Source organism: Lagopus leucura, unplaced genomic scaffold (genome assembly GCF_019238085.1).
Source record: "Lagopus leucura isolate 7727_CA_CO unplaced genomic scaffold, USGS_WTPT01 Super-Scaffold_100012, whole genome shotgun sequence".
Taxonomy (NCBI): domain Eukaryota; kingdom Metazoa; phylum Chordata; class Aves; order Galliformes; family Phasianidae; genus Lagopus; species Lagopus leucura.
Window position 1 is genome coordinate 17,418,001 of NW_024962267.1, and position 22,083 is coordinate 17,440,083.

Sequence of the window (22,083 nt, forward strand, 5' to 3'; positions counted from 1 at the left end):
AGAAAAACATTGCTTTCCATATTAATGAATAATCCAGAAGATGCAAAGGCAGACAACACAGTACATATTACAAAGACTGCCCAATCTTCCTGAAAACAAACATGCACACACAAGAAGAAGCAATCCTACTATTAGTCATAGAAATGGAAAAAAAAACCCACCATCAACTACATACCTTTGCTATTTGGACACACCAGTTTAGCAGAAGCTGGGAGCCAATATTGTCCTTATGTTCATGAACATAATCCAGCAGGCAGCCATGAGGCATCAGCTGAGTGACGAGCTGGATGGTCGGGCTCAAGCAGACGCCCAGGAGTCTCACCAGGTGTGGGTGATCCATGCTGGCCATGATGAGGGCTTCCTGAAACAAAAGAAGTGACCCAGTTACTCCAGTATGCCTAAGGACTGGCAAAATTCAGTGTGATGTTAGATGTAATGAGAGTCAGACCATCCACACAGATGCTGTGAAGGCTCACGACAGAAATCCTGCACTGCCTTACGTTCCCATCCTGTTACACAGACCCAGAACCAAAGACATTTGGTGACACATTTACTCCAAAAGGTCTCTTCAAAAAATAGAAACTAAAACTTCTTTGTTTCTTGAATGTATTTTTCCATCTAATAGGCAACCAAACTACACCACTCACCTATAGTAAAGCCCCCAGTTCAAGTCTTCTCTGGTATCATCTTTGATCAAGCTGTGCTATGGTTTATGAATCAGAAATCTTATGCTTGGTATTTCACAGGCTTAAGCATTATACCTAACCAGAAATACTCAATGTTGGCTATAGTATGCAGCCCAAAAATGCCACAGACAAACAGCACAAGAACTCCGTCCAAAAAAAAGAACACACACCTGCACATCTGTTTGCACAGGTAACGCTGTCATCACAAGTGACTGGCACTCAAAAAACGCAAAGAGAAAGCTTTTCTCCCCCATTCACAGAGCTGAGACCTTCATTTCAAGACCACTCCATCATGGCAATGGAACAATGAAAAGTAAGATGAAGCTGCAGCTTTGTAAAGCTATTTTGGTTCTCTTTCTGCAGAAAACCTATCCGACGTTCTGCTGACAATGTAACAGCTTTAATAGTGCCAAAGAAAGACTGAAAGAAAGAAATGATAAGAAAAATTTGGCACCAGAGGAACATAGCATCCCTTAAGTCTTTGTTTTTTTTTCTCTTCCCTGTGTTAAGGGGAAAAAGTCCTGGCAAGTAGGCAGAGCTTGTACTAAAGGAAATGGCTCATCATAGTACAAAGAATGCTGGAAACCAAATTGCAGACTATTTGCATAATACTTCCCTTTCTTTCCCTTTTTTTTTTTTGTCAAAATCAAAGAACTAGACTCTAATTGTAGGTTCCCCTCCCCCCAAACAAGAAAAGAACAGATGGCCTCCATTACGGGGACTATCTCCCCCTTTCTTCTTTCTGAAACTTATGTGAAAAAAAATCTGTAAATCCACAGGGGCTACCAGATGAGATGACTGGAGGAGGGGCTCTGAGGGAGATTCCAACCTAAAAGAGATAAGGAATCATCATTTAAGAACATTTGCTCCAATTAAAATGTAGTTCTCTCTTATTCAAATAATATGAGCAGTGGCTCTTTGAAGTATTTTTACTTTTCTCTGCTGTCATCAGAAAATGTCAGTGAAGGCCACCAGAATAAATTTATGTTGACTGATGCATTATCAATTTTTGGAGAGCAAAAATTACTTGGTTTCATTTTCTTCCCCTTTATTTATACACCACTCCATTTTTCCCTGCAGATGCATAGGGAGATAGAACTTGTTGCCCTCCCTCTTACCAAGTGAAGTTAAGAGCTTTTCCAGAACTTGCAGTGGGAGTACTTTGCTTTGTAATGAGGACTGATTAGAACACAAACAATATCTTGTTTTTGCTTACTGAGGGACCAGATGGAAAGATTTGAAGCATGTGCTCCGTTAGTCTCCAGTTACTTGCCATCTATAAGACTGAGTTCAAAGGAAAGACACTTCTGTACAATAACAAAAGCATGCAGTGTCATTTGTCTCATCCTGATGTTACGGGAAGCATATACTTTTCCAGTAGCTTTTGGGCAACGCTGCCAGAAAAAATATTCTTAATATAGTATTAAGGGCTGCTTTGCAATAAAGTAAGGGCCACAACAGAGTGGAGAAGCCTTTGTTATTGACCTAAGTTACTAATATTAATTCAGCATCAATCCTGGCTTCACATATTTATCCTCATTAGTAAAAGTATCGTTATTTTTATTACACTACCATCTACAGGAGAACCAGATTCAGGGTTATGTCTATCCAGCACAGAATAAACAAAGCAAAAGACATTCTTCTGAAGTCTAATCAGACAGAACAGACAAGCAACAGAAACATTATCACTTTGTAGCGTTAAAAAAAAAGTTCAGGAAGTAGAGAGTTTCCTTTTTAAAATCAACTTGGACACTGTAGACCTTACAGCCACAACATCCATGGCCCTTCCACACTTAGCAGTGTGGTTTGTACTTGAATTTCGCAACGTAAGGCACATAACTGAGAGACCTGACCACCTGATGCTGGCACCTTTGGGAATTAGGCTGTAGTGTCCCATATCTTCTGGTAGCCTTGCATCTGCAGATCCTGCCTCACTGCTCATCAGCACAATGACTTCAAAAATCTTACGTAACATCTCAATTTAAATGACAAGAAACTGCAGGTCGGAAAAATACAACCTACTATCCAGTTCCATAGGAACTCTAGAGCAGAAGAGAGAATTGAGCATCAAATCACTTCACCGTTCTCTCCAGACAAGAAAAAAAAAAAAAAAAAAAAACAACACTTGCAAGCTGAAACAAAAAGGGGAGAAGGGAGAAAAGTAATAAAGATACTTAATCTTTCCTGGAGGAATCAGTCTTTGTAACACCACATGCTCACATCAGCACCTGAGAAATGACAGCTGAGGGGACAGCTCTCAAAGGATGGACGCCAGGCACTCCATCTATCTGCAGGAGCACTAAGTCTTATCGCTGAGGAACTCCTCAGCCAAATCAGATCTCTTCCTGGTGTCTGTTAATACCTAAGAAGTGACAGCAATATAAATTGCCACAGCAACACGTGACAGACAGACACAGGGCAACTATAAGCCAGCCAGCTTGGATGCAAGCAGCAGCTGAGAAGCTCAGCCTGCCCTTACCTGTAAGGCACATTTCTCAGTCCATAGCAAGACTTAACCAGCTGAGGCTTGGTACTACGAGACATCAAACAAGTTACTTCACACTAAGACTAAGAACACATATTCTGTTCACAGTGTGAATGTATCCGAGGGGAAGAGGAACACATAAAAGCCTTGATATGGCAGGGAGCTCAGCAGGACCACTGCTGTGCTGACACAGCCTCACCACAGAGCACACAGGTGACTTTCATGGAGCATCATGTTCAGCTCAGTACTGTATTGCCCAGAGAGGGTATTTATAACCAAGAAATCACACACCCTGTATGTCATTGCTTCCTTCTGTTCCTTTTTCACGTGTTTAAATGATCTCCACCACATGCATTAAGCTCAGCACCTGATTTAGATTTACAACACTGCACTAACCAAGTACAGGCACGCTGCTTTTTCATGCTGTACATTGATTCTTCTGGCACGCACGTTCACTGACACAGTACAGCAGCCAACTAGAAAGGCAAGCGTATGTAGGCCCCGGAGAGCCACCACCAGCCCTGTGACCGATTCCTCTACAAAGGTCTGAGGAGGTGAAATTGCTAAGAGACAGAGGCCAGAAGTAGAACCTTCAGAACACCCATCAACAGACCAGCCAAAATATGCTTAGACAGGTAGAGCTGGCCACCAGGGTACAGATACATATGTAGCTCCATCTTGGCTAAAAGCATCTGTCAACACAGATGATGAGAGGAATTAGCCGCTCGCTTCTCACAGGTCACCTGAGTCACCTTCATTCCTCAGATAGCTTTGAAAATCACAGCTAAAGCTGTTTTTCTTCATCCACCCTCCACGCTGCAGCCAAGTTTGAAGTTATAATTTGAGCGCTCTTCCTTGAAAAGAAAATCCAACTAAAGCAAGATTTCTGTTTGAGCTGTCTGCGATGAGGAAGAAAGAGAAATTCTCAGAACAATTCTTAAGACTGTGAGAAGAAGGCGCACCGCAGTACCACTAACACCCACAGCACAGTTCCAGAGCTATCTTCCAGTGCCACAGCAATCCTACACACGCTGAGCCAGTGCAAGAGTAACATGCACCCCATTCCAAACAAGTCACACAGGCCCGCTGCCCCAAGCACAGCAAGCTGACAGCACATTTTACTGCTCCAGATGAGCACACACACTTGAGAGTCTGGTAAGCAGGGCCAAAGGCTAAGAAATCTTTGGTTTCCTAGCCTTCTAACTGCTCTTGCCTATACATACCCCAACAAATCTAAAGAAACTGAAGAACAACGCCCTGTTTTTCCTCATCGTTGTTCAGAGCAACTACCAACAGCTTAATTCTTAGTGTCTTAGGCATTTTTCTGAAATCCCAAACTGTGCCATGCTAACAGAAGAGATACTACTGTAAATACATTGCTTTTTTCATTCATTTTACAATACTCCTGACGGCTAGGACAAAAACCTGTCTGGATTGCATGCTGGACAGATTCAACTTGTTCTCAATACATATTGTCTACTTGGCCTTACAGACTCCGCAGGTTACAGCCAGCTTAGCGTATGCAGTCTGCACAAACATTTAAGTTGAGAGACAGCTCAAGACATTCAAAACTGCAGACACCTACGTTTACTGCATGACAGCGATACTCGCTGGTTTACTTCCCCTTTGCCTTCCTATACCAGACACCGTTTTCAACTGCTTTACAGCACGACTCTACGTACAACCCCCAGTGTTTGTCCCTCACCATTCAGGCAGATCCTCTCTGCAAGCCTTCTTTAGAAGCATCTCAGCCATTTCTGACACCAAACAGAGATGCAGCAACAGGAACCAGCAAAGGCTATCTGAGTCCTATGCCGGAACAGCAGCAAGCAGAGGGACGAATGCCATCATCAGTTACTGCGACTATTTTTCCAGGAACTGCTCGGTAATGCACCTGCTTCTAACGGCTAAACAGCACTTTCAGGCAGAAGTCTTATTTGGGACCTGATGACAGCTTATATAACCTGTTTTACTGCTAGGTGATGCAGTCAACAGCATTTGAATGCTTCAAGAGCAGGTTCGGCAGTGAGGTTACTAGTGCAGGGCCGAGCCGCATGCTTCAGCTTGGCTCAAGAGTGCAATAGCACTGCTTTCAGTGAAACATGTTTCTGGCACTGTGCTGTCTTCAGAGACCGTGACAACACAGAGGTCACGTACAACAAATTCTCTTCACTTCTCACTGGAGAAGCTAGACTTGGAAGCAAATGAAAAAGTGTATTAAACAAACAAACCCTTCTACATATCCACACACATAGTCTAAGCACAAAAACATGATCGGTACCTCCAATAGGCACAGTTACATCTACAAATGTTGCACAGAAACCTGACAGCACACAATCAGGGCCAAAGCCTACCCTCACACTGCTTGGCAGGCACAGCACGAGCTGTGAATCAAGGCCCTTCTCATCTCTATCCACTGTCTCCCTGAGACATCCCCCAGTGCTTGCTTTGCTTTGGGAAGCTGTGTTAAGGAAGCTACGTATGAACAAATAGAGAATGTAACAGTATGAGTCTTTTGAGATGCGCTTCCTCCGAGCTAGGACAAACTATTACGGTTCAAGAGACTACAGGTTTTGACTGGTTGGTTTTGGGTACTGGAGTAATTGACACTTCGAAAGTTTTCAAGCTCAGTTTCCAACAAGGAGCTTGACAGAGATCCCTTTGTTAGGGAGCAGAGTCACTACATACTCAGACTGGAGTACAAGCACTTCAATGGTGAGATTTATTCCTATGGAGTGGCACATCTTGAAACGTGCTGCATTTCCCAGTGCAGTTGCAGCCACAGCACCTGCACGCAGCAGAAGCTATGCAGTCTTATTGACTCAGCACTGGAGGCTCAGCCTGCATTGTTCACGTTGAGTTCAAATGCATGCAAATATCCCAGCGTGATTGAAGTCTGTGAGAGAGATGCCCCACTTTCCTTCAAATACTCTCAAGTAGCACAATTCAGTGATCTTAAAGCTCTCCTTCTGAAGGTGATAATTATGGACCTACGGTCAAACATGCTCTGTCCACCCTAGAAAAGCAGAATATCCTACTCACATAGGAATAGATATGCTTGTAGCAACAGATACATTCACCTACTTACAGAAGCAATCTGGCTCCATAAATATTTTTGAAAACTAAGTAGTAGGGTGACTCTCATCCTGCCAAAACTGAGGGCATGGCCAACTACGCTGCTTCCAGCAAAGCACAAGTGCTCAGAGTTAAGCACGCAGATGAACGTTTGATGGAGTGGGAGATGCATTTTGTTATACCCACATACCATATGCTTCTGACTTCTCCCAGCTGCCTTGCTACCAATTAAGTCTCCCAATTCATCAGAGCCTGTGTCAAGACAGCTGAGGAGTAATCTGAAGCCTAAAGGAACGGAGCTCTTTATGCACAACAAGCGATGTATACATTTCCCATCAAACGTCCAGCCAGAAGACAACTCTCACCAGCCTTCCTGCCAACCTTGCCTGAAAACATTTGATTTTGATGATTCGAGTGTAAACTCTTACCTGCTTTCAGTTTTGCTTTACTCATAGGCAAATGAAAGCAATCAAGAGAAGTAACAGCAGATTTCAAACAGGCAATCCCCCCTTGCTGATCACACGTGAAGATACCTCATCACTCTGATGCATTTTATTCTGTCAAGAGAATTTTGCTTTCTCCTATTTTAATGTAATTGCAAAAAAAAAGTTTTAAAAACACTGGAAAATAATCATTTCAGCCTCACTTGAAGAGGAGGGTAGATCATCCTCAGCACTGACCAGCTTATGAACATTTTCAGCCCTAGCAGCAGATTTCTGCCAAAAGAAGGGAGTTATTGCTTTGATTTTTGATGAGTGATGGCGAGGTCTCAAGGAGTGATGAGAAAAAAATATATCAATATCAAGCTCTCTCCCCTTTCCGAAGGGTCTTAGGACACTGCTTTAAAATTTTCTAGTATCGCTGAAAAGCTTGACTTGATAATCACACACAAAGCTCCTTTCTTCTTCAGGATCCATTTAAAGGGACAGCATCAGATTGAAACCTCATTCCATCAAGTGTACTATCAACAGGAAGAGTTGCTTTAATCCAAGATACATTTTACCCATAGCCCAGGTAGCTCATTTATCACATTTTAGAGTTGATAATAGACTCTTCATTTCCATGTTTCCCTTGTCTGTCATTCAGATGCAGAAGAGTGTCACACTCAGGACTCAAGTGCTGAAAAGGGAAGATAATGTCTAAACAAAAAAGATTTAAATGGACTGTTAGGTTCATTGTTAAGGTTTCTTTTTTCTCTCAGAGTTGGCATCACTGAATCACAACGTCATCCAAAGCTGCCACACGTCTGCAGTCCTACAGGTAAATCCATATGGAGCCACAGGGCTGCCTCTTGCTCTGTCTGCACCAGCTCAGTGGAACATGTCACTGCGACACAATGTGCTCTCAAACACTTTGTGGAGTTTCAGGACACCGAGAGCTTGCTGAGCCTTCATGTAAACATCAACATCAATAGCCTACAGATTCACTCACATCTATGTTCTCACCAGAGTGACAGCACTGTCAAGAAGGCAACTGTGCTCTCACCTGATAACAGAGGACTAGTTGCAGAGGGACCAGAAGCATCTTCCCACTCTGCACTCAGGTCTTCATCTATGACCTACTACTGCAAAATGTTTCCCAGCTTTTCCTCAGTTAGAATTCCCCAGTGCTCCCACTCCTTCTCCCCACTGTACGCAGCCCAACCACACACACAAAATAAAGGTTCAATAGCCCAGTTTGAATTTGACTAGGATTTTGTCTAACACGCACGGTTTTCAGTACATTTTACTCAAAAAACACTAAAAATTCTGCCAAGAAAAAATTCAGCAAAGAAACTCGCGTTCTTTCCCCGTTTCAAGTGCCATTTCTTCCCAACCTTTCTCCAAACACTTGGATTACTTCCATAACTTCCCTGATGACTTAGTTTCCTGCAGGTACTCTAGTCACTCATCCAAACCGACAAGGGCTCATTTAGAAACCAAGTGTTCTGCTTGGTTTCAAGAAACATTCAGAGAACGCAGTTGTGCTTTTATATGCACATGCATCTCACGCCACTGAACCCAAGCAAACAGCACTGCACAGATAGAAAACGCATCCTCAACCCCAGGGAACATTCCCAATGAGACCCAGCATGGTACCCTCTGGTGTTACCCCGCTCAGCCCTGGACACCTGGCAAAGTGCCCTCAGTTGGTCCCCATTCAACAAAACCCTCTGCTCTCCAAGTCTCTCATTACCACTGGGATCAACAGTAGCTTGACTACACCTCAGCCATTTCCAACCATAGCATCCATACTGTTCCATACCATAGAATGCCCCTATGCAAGTCACTCACCAACACTTCTGAAGGTAGGATTGAGCAAACTGAATACAGATGCCATCTGTTAACAAAGCTCAAAAATCCTAGTAATTATTTCCTCAAACACTGTAAAATCATTTCCTAGCAAAGCATTAATAAACAGTAAGCCCTGGTCTACTATTTCACACAGTGATACAATGCTCATTTATCTACTCAGCTAGTAACTTCTTTATAAAGCAGAATCCTTCACGAAACAACTGTAATTACCTTAGACATAACTAAGGGAAGAACACCAAATTTCTCTTTTGTCCTTAATTTGTAGTCCCATTTCTTTGAAATGCCTGACTTGCTGGCAAGCACGGAGTGATAACAAGAGGTGTTTTGAAAAGAGCATTACAGACACGTTTACAGTGACTAATTAGAGAAAACAGCTTTCCCCCCCTCCACAATACAATACCTGCTTTTCTAAGTAAACATTTAAAAGCAAAATGTGATTTTAAAACATAATAATAACCAATAATGAATTTGCTTCAGAGACGGTGAAATTTATCTTGCAATTCACAGAGTCCCATCTGTGAAGGGAAGATGAAAAATAAATAATTCCTCTGTCCTTTATATGTTGTGTCTATCTTGATAGGAAGTTTCTCAGGGCAGGGACAAGCTCACCATGGTTACACAGCACAAAGGGTTTCTGATCTTACCAGGGCCAAGCAATGACATATACTGCAATAAGCAGCAACACCAAAGTTAATATAGAAAATATTGCTGTGTAAAATCTTTTTATTTTTGGAAGTGTAGTTTCAATATCAGAGGACCAAGCATTTCCAACCAGCAATTACTGCTCTGTGATCTGACAGCCACGTCGCGACCTCAGCTCCATCTCTGTTTATCCTGGTTATTGTACTTAAGCCTAGAAGGCACTGGCAGAATATTACCAAGATCATCAACAACCCAGTCATGCACCAGATTTCCCTTTCTTATTCCATGCAACTACGTGACAAGCAGCGATAGGGACAGCCGACTACCATCTGTATATCATGTGTGGAATATTAATATGAACAGATGTTAATTATTTCATTTCTGTATGCTCGTGACAGTTGATGTATCAGAGTTGGCAGGATCAGCACTGAGGAGGGAAAACAATTGTACAACAAAACGATAAGAGAAGAATATTCCAAACTACATTTCCTTGGTAGATTTTAAGACAAAACTTATTTCCACAGCGATACTTCAAGTTTGGCTCTTACAAGCCTGCACGTCCCCAGCCTTCCATTTCTATTAATAACAAAAACAAACGGGTATTTGTGCGTGTAAAGCTGTCCTTTTTTTTTTAATTATTATTTTTTATTAATTCCTTCATTTCAACCCCTCACACCCTTGCTCTCCCTCAGCTTAAAGCTGACTCGGCACTCTGGCAGGACAAAAACAAACACGATAAATACAGCACACTGATGCTCCAGGACCCTCTGCTCTCACTCAGTTTGTGCTCTGCTGCTGATCTGGGCACTGCAGCCTGTGCTACTGCCCATGTACAGCCTCAGCACCGGTACCCACGAGGAATCCGACGGGTAGCAGCCTGCCCATCCGGCACTGAGGTAAGCCACAAGCAAGCATACTTAAAAAATGATTAGCCTGCATATACGTACAGTTTTACAGCCAGCTCCTACAACTTAAATACCAGGTTATTTCTTATTCATCTTTCCAACAACCTCATTAGGACCACTGTTAACCTTGAGCTACTCATGGCTTGCTGGGAGAAATGGCACATATTTTTTACTAGCAGAGGGCTCATAAAAACCCGATTTTTAATTCCACTTTTTTTTAAATCAGCGTGATAAAGTTCCAGCATAAGCACTGCACTTCAGAAACTCAAACATTACCTTGCTCCTATCCTACATTGCTAATGTGAGCAAGTGGCACAAAGAAAAAATGCAAAGCACCGCAAAGCTCCTTCAACACTTTCAGTTTCATTTCGTCTCAAGTCAGCATTAATTACCCAATTCTCAGTGCCAAAGCCTACTATAAAGTTGGCTATCTGAATCAGTTTCTCCTCATAACATATCATGCTATTCAATAATTTGCCATTTCACCAAGTTTTGCCATCGTTTTTTTCTCCTGTACTTAATATGTGATAATGTCAGGAAGGTTCTGCAAAGAATTCCGGTGCTCCTAAGTGCTTTGCTTATGTTTCAGGAAGGCCATTTTGCATGCATTTAAGTGTAATTGGCTTTTAAAGGACTTGTGTGGGTCTTTTTGTTTGCTTTTTTTTTTTTTCTCTTCTCACACTCCCACCCCTTGCTTGTTTAATTTTGAAGTGCTTTGCAACCAAAGCTTTCCTCTCCTGATCTTCGTAACATGCAGCTATGCAAATACCTGTCTTCCTATTTCAGCAGCTGCTCAAAAATACACTTCAAAGCAAAATCAACAGTTATCAACCATGTTGCTGTGTACCTCTTACCTACGAAAATGAAGTTTAATGGATTGGTACAAAGCATTTCCTTCACACACATGCCCTCTGTAACCAGTACTACTACTAACATTTAATGACAAGTTTTAATAGCTTAACTTAATCTACAGCTGTTTTCTGGAGAACAAATTAAACTAACACTTACTTTCTCCGTTCCCAGATATTCCCAACTTGTGCAGGATTTCCAAGTAATCGAATCACAGAACAACTAAGGCTGGAAGGACCTCTGAGACCACGCTGGTCCAACCCCAATGCCAAGGGCAGGGCTGCCTCCAGCAGCTCAGGCTGCCCAGAACACATCCAACCTGGCCTTGAACATCTCTAGGACGGGGTACCCACAGCTCTCCGGGCAGCAAGACCTCACTACTCTCCTTCCCTCAGTGTATGTCAGTTACTGCGTTACACCAGCAGGACTGTTTCCAAATAGCCTAGCTTGTCTGTCTGTGCTTAGACTTCATCTTTTCTCTGTACTGACACATGCTCCTGCATACGGAAAGCAAACACACCCCCACAGACAAATGCATGCCATGGAAGGAGAAATTAGTGAAGTAAATATTTAAGAGAATGACTGCTTCTATTGGAAATAGCAGTGAATGTGTCCTTCAAACAGTTAATCTTCAAAGGACTAAAAGCAGTTAACCTTCAGGAGTGATCAGACTCCCAGCTTCTGTAGCAGCTGATCACTCTCTGGGCCTGCACGCAGTATGCAGAGTTCTCAAGGACAGCCTGATTTCTGGCATCTCTGGACAAGCTGGAAATTGTAATTGCAATCACAGTGAGCTTCTGTGCCTGGAACTGACAGGCAGGCAGGTTCCCCTCTAAGTGGCTACACTTACAGCGTGCGTAAGTGGGAGGAAGAGGGGAACCGAACAAAAGAGAATCTACAATCAGATGAGTTCGGTCACCCCTTCGCCTCCCATCCGCAGCAACTTAACGTGATGGAAAGAAAGCCTGTTTGAATCACAGCTGAAGCACTTCCAGGCAAATGCAGCAACACCGCTGTTCTTTAGCTGCTATTCTTACAGGGGCCCTTTATGCCAGTTGGAAAGAAGGGTGTTTACATAAACGATAGAAGGGGAAGATAAAGGAAAACATCTCACTGCTGCCACCACAGGATTTCATTTGATCCTATAGCTGACCTTTAAACCGAGGTTCAGGATTAACTCGGTGCTATTTCCCAAGCAGCCCTGCAGTCAGTGGCAGGACTATGAAGTGCCTGCACGTACCACTCAACCTCTGAAGGCAGCGCTGCCTTTTTCAGACTTTCAGATCCAGCTCAGATGCATTGCTAGGCAGCACGAGGGAATTAAACTGAAGTCGATGGATAGGCGAATATCTTTCTGCTGTCACCCATACGCTCATAATGAAGAGCAAGATCTTAGAAGGACCCTCAGAGAAAAGATATCTGTATCTCCAGCCTAGGACCTTTCTATGTCTACTAGAAATAGTGGAAACAAGAGGTCTTCTCTCACCCTACTGACCTGACCACCCAGCTGTACTTTCCACAGCGGCCTCCAGACACAACTAGAGAAACAAGGTAACTCGAGCTAACCAGATCCCTCCTGGTTTCCAGCAGAACACGAGAGAAAACCCTCCTTGATAAATGATTTTTTCCCCTTGAAACCCGTGAACCAAGCCTAAATTTGGTACGTCTTCAGCACTTGTCTTAATACCTAAGAGGGGCTCACAATTTAGGAGAAGTTCATCTTTTCACAGTACGTGAAGACTGACTGCTTAGCTCATTTAGTTCATTAAACAAAGAAATGTGACAGAATAAAGGATGGGTGCACTGGCCCTCTCCATACAGGCAGCTTTGATTTGTTTGCCTTACGCCTAGTGGAGGTCACTGTCACTTATTATCTTCATAGTTTGCTTGGCAAATGCTCTCCTGCTCAATGAATACTGCTACTGGAGGTGGCAGGGAACTACATTAAGCCTAAGAAAGAAAAAAATAAATCAAGAATCCCCCTAGATCTTAATTATAAAACCATAAAAGAAACCAACTGCCTTTGAAGCTCTCTTACCAAGAAACAAATGAGAACGGGAAATTTATTTCCAAGCGTAAATCCCAGACCCTTCAGTTTAATTTCTCCCAAGTTAACTTTCCCACCTAGCTAAGCAGCACTGCCTTCTATTATTAGCTTCTGGCCCAGTATCAGCTGACCACCATCAGTCAAACTGTCTTCATCTCAATGAGCTCAGGGGCTTCCAAGGAACTCTGTGTATGCAGGCATGTGCTTGCAGCTTCTAATTATTTTCTAACAGACAATGGAGCACTTAAGTTCTGTGAAGATAGATTAAATTTGTAAGTGGATCAAAACCCTGGACAGAATCAGAGCTCACAAGATTACTTCCTGAAAGCACTAAGCTTAGAGGGCTAGGAAGGAAAACGTCTCATCAGTTCTCTGCTCCCCCAAGACACAATCATTTTAAGATATTTCTTAGCCTCAAAGATAGGTTGGCACACTTTCAATTGCAGTGTGTCTCTGGAATGTATGACATTATTTGCTGAGCATGTGGTTTGATGTTAAACCCGATCAGGCCACTTGACTTACCAGACAATCGTAACGGTCCAATAATTAGAGGTCGAGGAGAGGAAATTGTTTTCACAAGTGAAATGAAAAGTCCCTGTTCAATTATCAAGTAGCCTCTCAGCTGCTTATTTTGACTTTTCCCATAATAAGCCTTCTCCTACCTGCCCAACAGCCTCATCTTTTCCTACAGCTGCCAGCCTTGGGGTGAGGGGCAGGACACCTTCCCTCTGGATGCCAGCAGCCAGTGGCAGCTCCCCTGCCAGACACACAAGCAGCAGCAAGCATTCTCGTACTCAGAGTTGAAATTTCAGGGCATTCCTGGGGACCATGAGTTGCGGCAAACCCAGCAGGGAAATGAAAACACCCCAAACATGAAACCATTTCAGTGCCTGAGGGGAAATCCTTTAGCCTAGGAAATTATTCCAAGAGATAAATGACCAACAACTGAAACTTAAGAAAATATAGCACCTCTGTTAAGTATTAAAGAGTATATCCCTTTCAGTCCACATGCACATTCTGCTGCTTCCCTGGAGAAAGCTGTTTCGGATATGCAGGAGGCTTTGTCTTGCCTCATGACAGACACAGAACTACCAGAGAGAAAAAGCAACCATGTAAGAAAGCAGTGAGCAGTGTTAAAGAAAGGTAGTTGGAGATCTGAAAAGAAAACACAAAATAGACTCCGCTGCCATTCCCTGCAGAAAAATTCCAAATAGGAAATGTAGTTTTTGATGACTGCCAATTCATCATCCCCTGGTGGGAGGTGTTTGGCTATAGGAGGTGCTAACACCATACATTATATCATTACAGCCATTACAGACCCATTAGCAGATGTTCAAGGTGCTGAAATGACAGCCCAGCAGCCAAATTGTTTTTCTTCACTTCCAGCATAACATTCAGTGGGATCTCAGAACACTATAAGACATTCTGCCAACACCACAAGTATAAAGCAGAGCCATTGGAACACACCACAACTGTCTCTACCAGCTATTGCTGTAGACATTGAAGCGTTTAACTACTCTCTGTGTACACACACCAGTGTTTGCAAGAGGCTTTACATCTCCCACAGCCTCTCCAAAGGGAATGCTAAGCTTCACTTGCAAGTACAAGGACACACAACTGAGTAAAAACTGCCAACAAAAGCTCACCTGTACTTAACAAGTTCAAAAAAAAAAAAAAAAAAAGCAAAGTCAAGTGGATAACTCATGATACCTCCTTCCCATTAACGTCCCCTTCCCACTGAAGCATTGTCAGACATCCCACTGAAGTCCTTTATGGAGCATAATCCTTTATTATGCTCCCAATGGCAGTTAGCTCCTATACAACTTAAAAAAACAAAAACTAAAACAGCTGCTTTTGACAAAGGCCATTCACATCACTCTTGTTACTCAAAGCACAGCCAATGGATTGTGCTCTCACATGTACTCATGCATTCTCCTAATGAGATAACGCCAATAGATCATTTCATCCAGCAGAGTTACACTGACCAAAGTCTCAGAGTGACAAGGAATAAAAAGACTTCCTACTACAACTTCACTTAGATATCTCCCAATGAAGAATAGCTCCCCATAATAGCTTACCAGTATAAAATTATATCCCTTCTGGGACAGAAAGCAGTGGTCACATAAAACCATAACTGATTTCCAGGCCCTTCTTTTACATGAAAGTTATCTATTAAAATGCCAGCTCTTTCAGGAAATAGATGGCTGAGTTTGAAGGCAAGGATGGCAGGAGCTTTTGTACTTCTGCATGAAAAATTATTTCAAAAGAAGGAAATCGTCTGCCCTCCCATCAATTCTGTACAGCAAGGAACGTTACAGACTGCTGCACACATATCCCAGGGCAGCACAGATAGGAAGCACGTCAGTCCTTCTCACCGTTACCTCTATCAGTTGATGATGGGGTCTACTTCTTTTTAGCTAAGATTAAAAGTAACCTTTGGGTTTTTACTGACTTTTAGGACTCACAACAACCCACGCCATTCCTCCACCTGATTATTAGTAGATCAGAGGCTCATGAGACAATGTTAGTATGAAGAGAAACCTCTCCTAGTGCGGCTGCCTGTTACGTAGTTAAAATCTTTACAGTATCCAAGGAAGTCTCCATTTCTGAGCCATTCATCAGATGCAGACATTGGAGGAAAATGAAGTCCAGTGAATTAAGTCAGCTGATGACGCTGCGCTACAAAACCCCTAAACAACCAACTTGGTCTTTCAAGGAGGATCTTACACATTCTTTGTGATGTGCTTCAAGGTTAATCACTATCACAGAAAGAGCGATTACTACTATTTCTCTATCAGAAGGTCAGCTCTTCATCTGGTGCAAACTGCACGCTTCCAGTGACTTCCATACGGCAATACCAATTCCATCTGCTTGAAAAAGGCATCTGCATACTGTCTGTTGACATCAAACAGCACACGTGCAGTTTGGGCGTAGCAGCCTTCCACTCCCTGGCCATTCACTTTGATGGATCACTGAACACCAGATCTCCTCTTCCTGGAGCTTTGCCATGGACCATTATTTTGTCCTTTAAGCAAACATCTCATCTTCTTCATCACTTTAGTACAATTCATTTCATCCAAACAGAGCCCTTTTTTTGTGTGTTTGTACACAATGATTATTTTATGTCATCAACAAACATGCACACGCAGCACTCCTGAAGAAAGCGTAGGAAGCGCCTTGGTCTACACACAGCTTTAGTTCCATGGTGAGAACCTGTGATCATTTGCTTGAAACAGCTAGAGCTGTAACTGCACGTTGTTATTAATTTCTAGATGTAGGAGTAGATTATATAATGGGAGTACAGTCTCCTTGTGGTTTATAGTCCCATTAATGCTTATCAAATTAAGGCTGTACACTGAACAGACCTCCAGAATTCACAAGTCCTATGTAATTTTCAAGTTCACAGGAGAGTTTTACAAATAAAATGCAAATTGCTATTATTTGTCAAAATACTGCCTCTGATTTGGACACAAACATTCAGTGCCAATGAGGCTTAATCTTGACACAAAGCAAAAGACAGAACACAGAACATCCATAAAAATGATCTTGACCTTTTATTAACAGTATTTTAGACCAGCAAAGCCCAAGGAATTTTTAAAATGGGCATTTTTTTTTTTTCCCCTCCCTATTATGTTTTTACTGCTGCTGACTGCTCCCAGACTCAGTGCTGAGTTCTCAGAGAAACTGAAGCAGAAGAGAGTTAAGTTTCTGTTCCTGAGAGTTCTACACAAGCAAAACTTGCATAGGTGGCAAGATGCTCCCCTGCAAATTCCTTCTCTCATCTCTATACTCTGTCATAAAAATGGAAAACTGCTGGCACATGAGACAGAAGTAACGAGCCTTCCACTGATGTACAAGCAAAACCCAAACATCTTGAGGTTCATGGCATCTGCATGTTGAAACACCCAGCCCTTCACTGTTTCGGCACTGATGTTACCACATGCTTAGGGTTCCACAACACTATTATCTGACCAGGGCAAAGCACTGTCCTGCACCGATTAAATCCAGCTCTTCTACTTCAGAGAAGCAGCACTGATCTACCCCCAGCTGTTTACTGTTTGGTGCTTATTGTTTTAAAGTATTGCTACCATATAGAATCCATTAACACAGAGATAGCTGGTCTAGGAGTAACAGAAGGACATGTCCCTACTAAAACTCAGCTGCTTTTGTGCATAGGCCATCAGGTCGTAACATGTGCTAACCATCAGTACAGTACTGCTCCTGTGAAACAACCTCCTGCTATTTAAGAAAAACAACTGGCAGGAATTACTCTTTACAACCTCTGTGGACTCAAGGAAGATCCCCCCCCCAAGACTCGAAACGACTTACATCCATGAATTCGACGTTGGCTTTGGGACCAGTGGTCTCATTAAGGATCTTAATGGCCACAGGAATCTTCACAGTTTCTCCCTCGGGGACCCAAATACCCTAGAAATATAAAGCAAAGTGACAGAAGACTAATAAGACAACAATCATAAAAATTTCACTGTTCTAATTCTTTTTGATGTATTTTGTCACATTATGCAGTTCAATCCCGAACATCAAAACTGAAAATACACAAAATAAGCTATTAAAAGCAAAAAAAAAAAAAAAAAAGAAAAAAGTCTCACTAAACTATTTCTTACATTAAAACTAAACCTTTATGTAAGTGGATGGTTGTTTGCCAGCAAGTGTCCTTAGATCTTCTTGGTTTTCTCATCAACAATTGCGTTTAAAAGAAATGATGTAAGCACGAAGATGCACATTTTTTCACCACCTACTGATTCCCACAAAATTAAACTAAATATGGATTATTTTCTTCTATAACCTGATGTTGAACTCCCTGAAACTACTGAAAAACTTCCACTAATGAGTATCACCAGCAACGAGGTCAGAACCTTACTGTTCACAGGTTAAACAAGGCTAATCAATGCTGTAGAGAAGACTCTTACCTTGTATACAGTTCCAAAGGCTCCAGAGCCAAGAACCTTCACTCGTTTCAGCTCAGTTTCCTTCAGGATGCGAAGCTGAGCTTGGTTGGGTGCCGTACCACTTGGAGTCAAGGGTTCCACAAGCTACGAAGTCAAGTCCAACAGTGTTTAGTATTTGAAAGTGTGAAAATCCACGAGCAGTTTATACTGGAAACAACCAATCCAGCCAAACACTGGAGTAAGACAGTAAAGAGTGCTGATCTAACAACTCGTGGAGGAATCTCTTGCTTTTAAAGAAAACAATCAAACGCTGAGAAACTGAGCAATAGCATGAAAAAAATCTTCACTCAAAATGCAATCGTTTCCACCAGAAATTACATGATGGAACTACAAACTGGAAATTGAATTGGTGTCACAGTAACGCACCCAAGGACTTCCGCTAACAGAGGCAGTATAAATATTTCCTGCCTGACAGAAATACAGCATTTATTATCAGTGGACCACGTTGTATTTTTGCCCGTTTTAGTGCCTCTTAAATTAGTCATATTTCTTTTAAATAACCCTGACTTAATGGCTCATCATATTCTTATTCTGTTTTGGAGAAGGGTCTGTTCCTCTCAACTTCTGCTGTACCATATAGGAGGACAAATTTAAGGAGAAAGCAACTTAAAGGAGACAATTTTTAGCAGCCATTAATTTGCTGAAAAAAAAAAAAAAAAAAGCACAATTAAGTAATTTGTTCAAAAAAGCAACCTTGTCCCAAGAAACTTTATAAATAAACCACAAACCACCATTCTGTTAAAAATGACTTTAGAAATCAATACTGTACCATGTTTGCCAGAAAAGCAAGGGTTCTTCAAAAATAAAGTGAAAAAAAAAAAACACGTGAAAAGGACAATACTCTAAACAATGAAAAACAGCGTGCTCCTTTAACAGGATGGGAGAAATAATTCAGGACTACTCCTGCTCAAATGGGATTCACACTCCTGCAGTATTTCAGAGTAGTCTGTTCACAAGGCTAACTGCTCTGTGGTTTCAGAACTCCTGCTATGGCTCTTTGAGCACCATGGACTACTTACCAGCTGACCAGACTATTTTAGTTCGGTTACGAATGTCAATAGTTGGAAATTACTTGAGTACCAAAACATGAAACCAAACAGCAACAAGGTTATCTTAGAAATTACTCGCAAGCTGCACTTAAGGATTCTCTTTCTCACTTCCTGTTTAGATGTCCAGTATTAACTTAGTCAAAGAAAGAAGGCTCCCTCTGAAAGAAAGCCAGCATGCTTCTGTATATATATGACTTGCAGGCCATCAGCACAGGAATGGCTAGGAGTAGTAGTATTGTGGGCTTTAAAAATATGCTTGAAGAGTTTTACTACGACCAAGAGAAAGATCGGTTTATTATAACCTCCAGCTAGAAATAGAGAAGGGAGCTGAAGCTGTGTGTGCTTATTTCAGGAAACTCCTGATTTAACCTTCCATTTCACAGGCAAGCCTCCCCACATAGTAAGACCTTCTACTACTACTTCTATTAAGACTTCATTCCCTCAGGAGAAATACCACCAGCCACAGCTTTTATCTGAGCAAATGAAGAACAGGAGCTGCTGCCAAAGCCAGTGCTTGTGCTTAAAATCACTTCTGCTTAAGTGGAGGCTGGTACGATGGCAAGGTTAATATACCTAGAAGCATTAAGTTCAGCTTTCTATAAACCTGAACAGTATTCAACAAGCAACACAAATTCTAGCTGGCATAAAGGTATTTAGGAAAACAGACTGGGGATGCATAAACCCTTTTGTCAAGCTCTAGAGTGGAATTAAGTGGGAGCAGGATCCTTAAAATACAACAGGAAACAACACTTCTTAAACAGCCTTACTGAAGTATCGCTACGGAACTATATTTATAAGACTGATTATCTATCTTGCAGAGGGGAACCCTGATTTAACATCATAATCAAACACATTTCAAAGTCAAGGAACGGGGAGACAGTAGCAATCACCCCTGCTGTATGTGACGAACGAAAAACAAATGTTATGCTTAAAAACATTTCCTAGATTGCCTCCTCCACTACCTACACCCTCACCTCAGTCTCCAGGAACCTCCGCAGCGCTCTCTTCTTTTTAATGCTCTTGCGTCGAACGTACACAGCAAATGTCAGGCCCATGATGACGATGATGAAGAGGCCACCAATAACTCCCGCAGCAATCAAAGGGGTTCTAGCAATCAGAATCAGAGACTTCACTGTTAGGTGGGATGACAGACCAGAGAACAATTGGGCACACAAAACACAATCGCTTGGAAAGGTGACTGTCGTGTGACAGTTTCTTAGTTGAACCAAATATAAAATATCAGGGGAAACTTATTAACAACTTCTCTTGATTTCCATCAATATAACAATTTCACTTGTTTCCAACTGCCATGCACATGTGAAAAGTTGTGTGGACAAGGAGACACAACATGCACTTTGATGGCAAATGCAAATCTGCAATGGCAAAATGAGGATACAGATATTTGCAATTTCCCTGCAAGAGGTTTGTTTTCCTGTACTTACTTTAGCTCTAACTACATTACCTCACAGGTTAGGGCAGAGAGGGGGAAAATAGAATCATAGAATCACCAAGGTTGGAAAAGGCCTAAAAGCTCATCCAGTCCAACCGTTCACCTATTCCCAACAGCTCCCACTAAACCATGTCCCTCAACACAGCATCCAGCCTTTCCTTGAACACCCCTAGGGTCAGTGACTCCACCACCTCCCTGGGCAGTCCATTCCAGTGCCTGACCACCCTTTCTGAAAAGTAGTACTTCCTGATGTCCAAATAAAAACTGCCTACCAACATAATGCATCTTCCTGAGTTCAGAGAAGGGAGGAGGAATTTCAAAAACACCGTGTCAGAGAAACCTGGAGGCGTCATACACATGCAAGCCTTGCTCAAGTATGGGATATTAACGTTTCAAAGTAATTCATTACTAGTACCACACACTCTCTAGACACTCTCAGTTCATCACTATTCCACATGAATATTCTAGTGAAGGTTTTATGGTCGCACCTATGTGGTTCTGTCACCTCTTTCCAGCAAAGTCAAAACCCTGAACAGAAGACTGCTTTGCGGCAGCCAGAAAGTCTCCTTCGAACAGTACCGAACTAGGGTCAGCTTTTGCACAAATGAAGTAGTGCAGTCCCCCACTACCCCTGCAATCTCCCACATCATAAGTGCAGAGAAACAAGCTCCTGCCAAAGAACAAGCTGAAACAACTTCCACCCTCACTTTGTTTTCTCTAAGGTGGGTAGGAGCCTTCAACCCAACATCTTAATTTAAGTGCTCCCGCAGAATGCCAGCAACTTACGTAAACACAGCATTTAACTTTCCAACAGCAGTACCTGGAGGTCAGCTGAAAAGATTGGCAAAAATAGACAGCATGACAACTGCAGGGCAGAACGGTGCAGTAATCACGTCTCGTTAGCTACAGGAAATAGGTTAACAATCACCAAGATTGTACAAGTGTCATTGCTCTGGTTTAACCATCTTCCCATTATGTCTGAATGAAGACGGAAGACACATGACAGCTTAATAAAATAAAAGTAGCACACAGGTACTGAAAATTTTCGTGCCTCCAACAGAAACAGCGCATTCATTTACCTGATCCCTCGTTGCTCCTTTACATCATACCACAAAGCCAAGCGGTGGGATGCAGTCCTATCTAATCTGGCTTGCTATATTAAGGTGTACCTACATCACCACCGAAAACAATTTCGAATCCCATGTCTACACTAGCCAACAAAGACTCTATGAAGATGGCACTAATGCTCTGAAGCAAAAAGATACTTTCCAAAATGATACACAAACAACCATAGAATTTTTACCACCAAACTGAAGATTGACAAAACAACATCTCTTGACTTCAAAACGCGTATCAGTAGCTATCAAGACAACTGCTGATATCACCTTTTATAACACTAAATATGCTGAAAGTGGTCCAAACAATATTTGAATGGTAGTCCACAAGTAATCAGATCTCAAGGAGACATCCGTCATATCAACTCTCACTCATTTTAAAAGGAAATCATCATTTCTAACAGAGAATTGAAGATAAGCACTTACAATGACCACCAAACCTTTAGTCACTAAAAATATGCATTTATTGTTTATTAGATCTAATTTTTCAGGAGCTACAATCTAAACACCTAATTA

The 22,083-nt window shown here is 42.1% G+C and overlaps 1 protein-coding gene across 5 annotated transcripts in view; it reads right to left on the reverse strand.

Annotated features, from left to right (window-relative positions):
* Nucleotides 1-22,083, reverse strand: part of ERBB4 (erb-b2 receptor tyrosine kinase 4) — a 503,190-nt gene that overhangs the window by 88,538 nt on the left and 392,569 nt on the right. For all 5 annotated transcript variants that reach the window (XM_042875078.1, XM_042875077.1, XM_042875080.1 and 2 more), the window contains exons 17-20: nucleotides 19,977-20,109; nucleotides 17,915-18,037; nucleotides 17,313-17,411; nucleotides 176-361 (exon numbers count right to left, since the gene is read on the reverse strand). In XM_042875078.1, coding sequence (XP_042731012.1) covers nucleotides 176-361; nucleotides 17,313-17,411; nucleotides 17,915-18,037; nucleotides 19,977-20,109 — 541 coding nt within the window. The remainder of the gene's footprint in view (nucleotides 1-175; nucleotides 362-17,312; nucleotides 17,412-17,914; nucleotides 18,038-19,976; nucleotides 20,110-22,083) is intronic.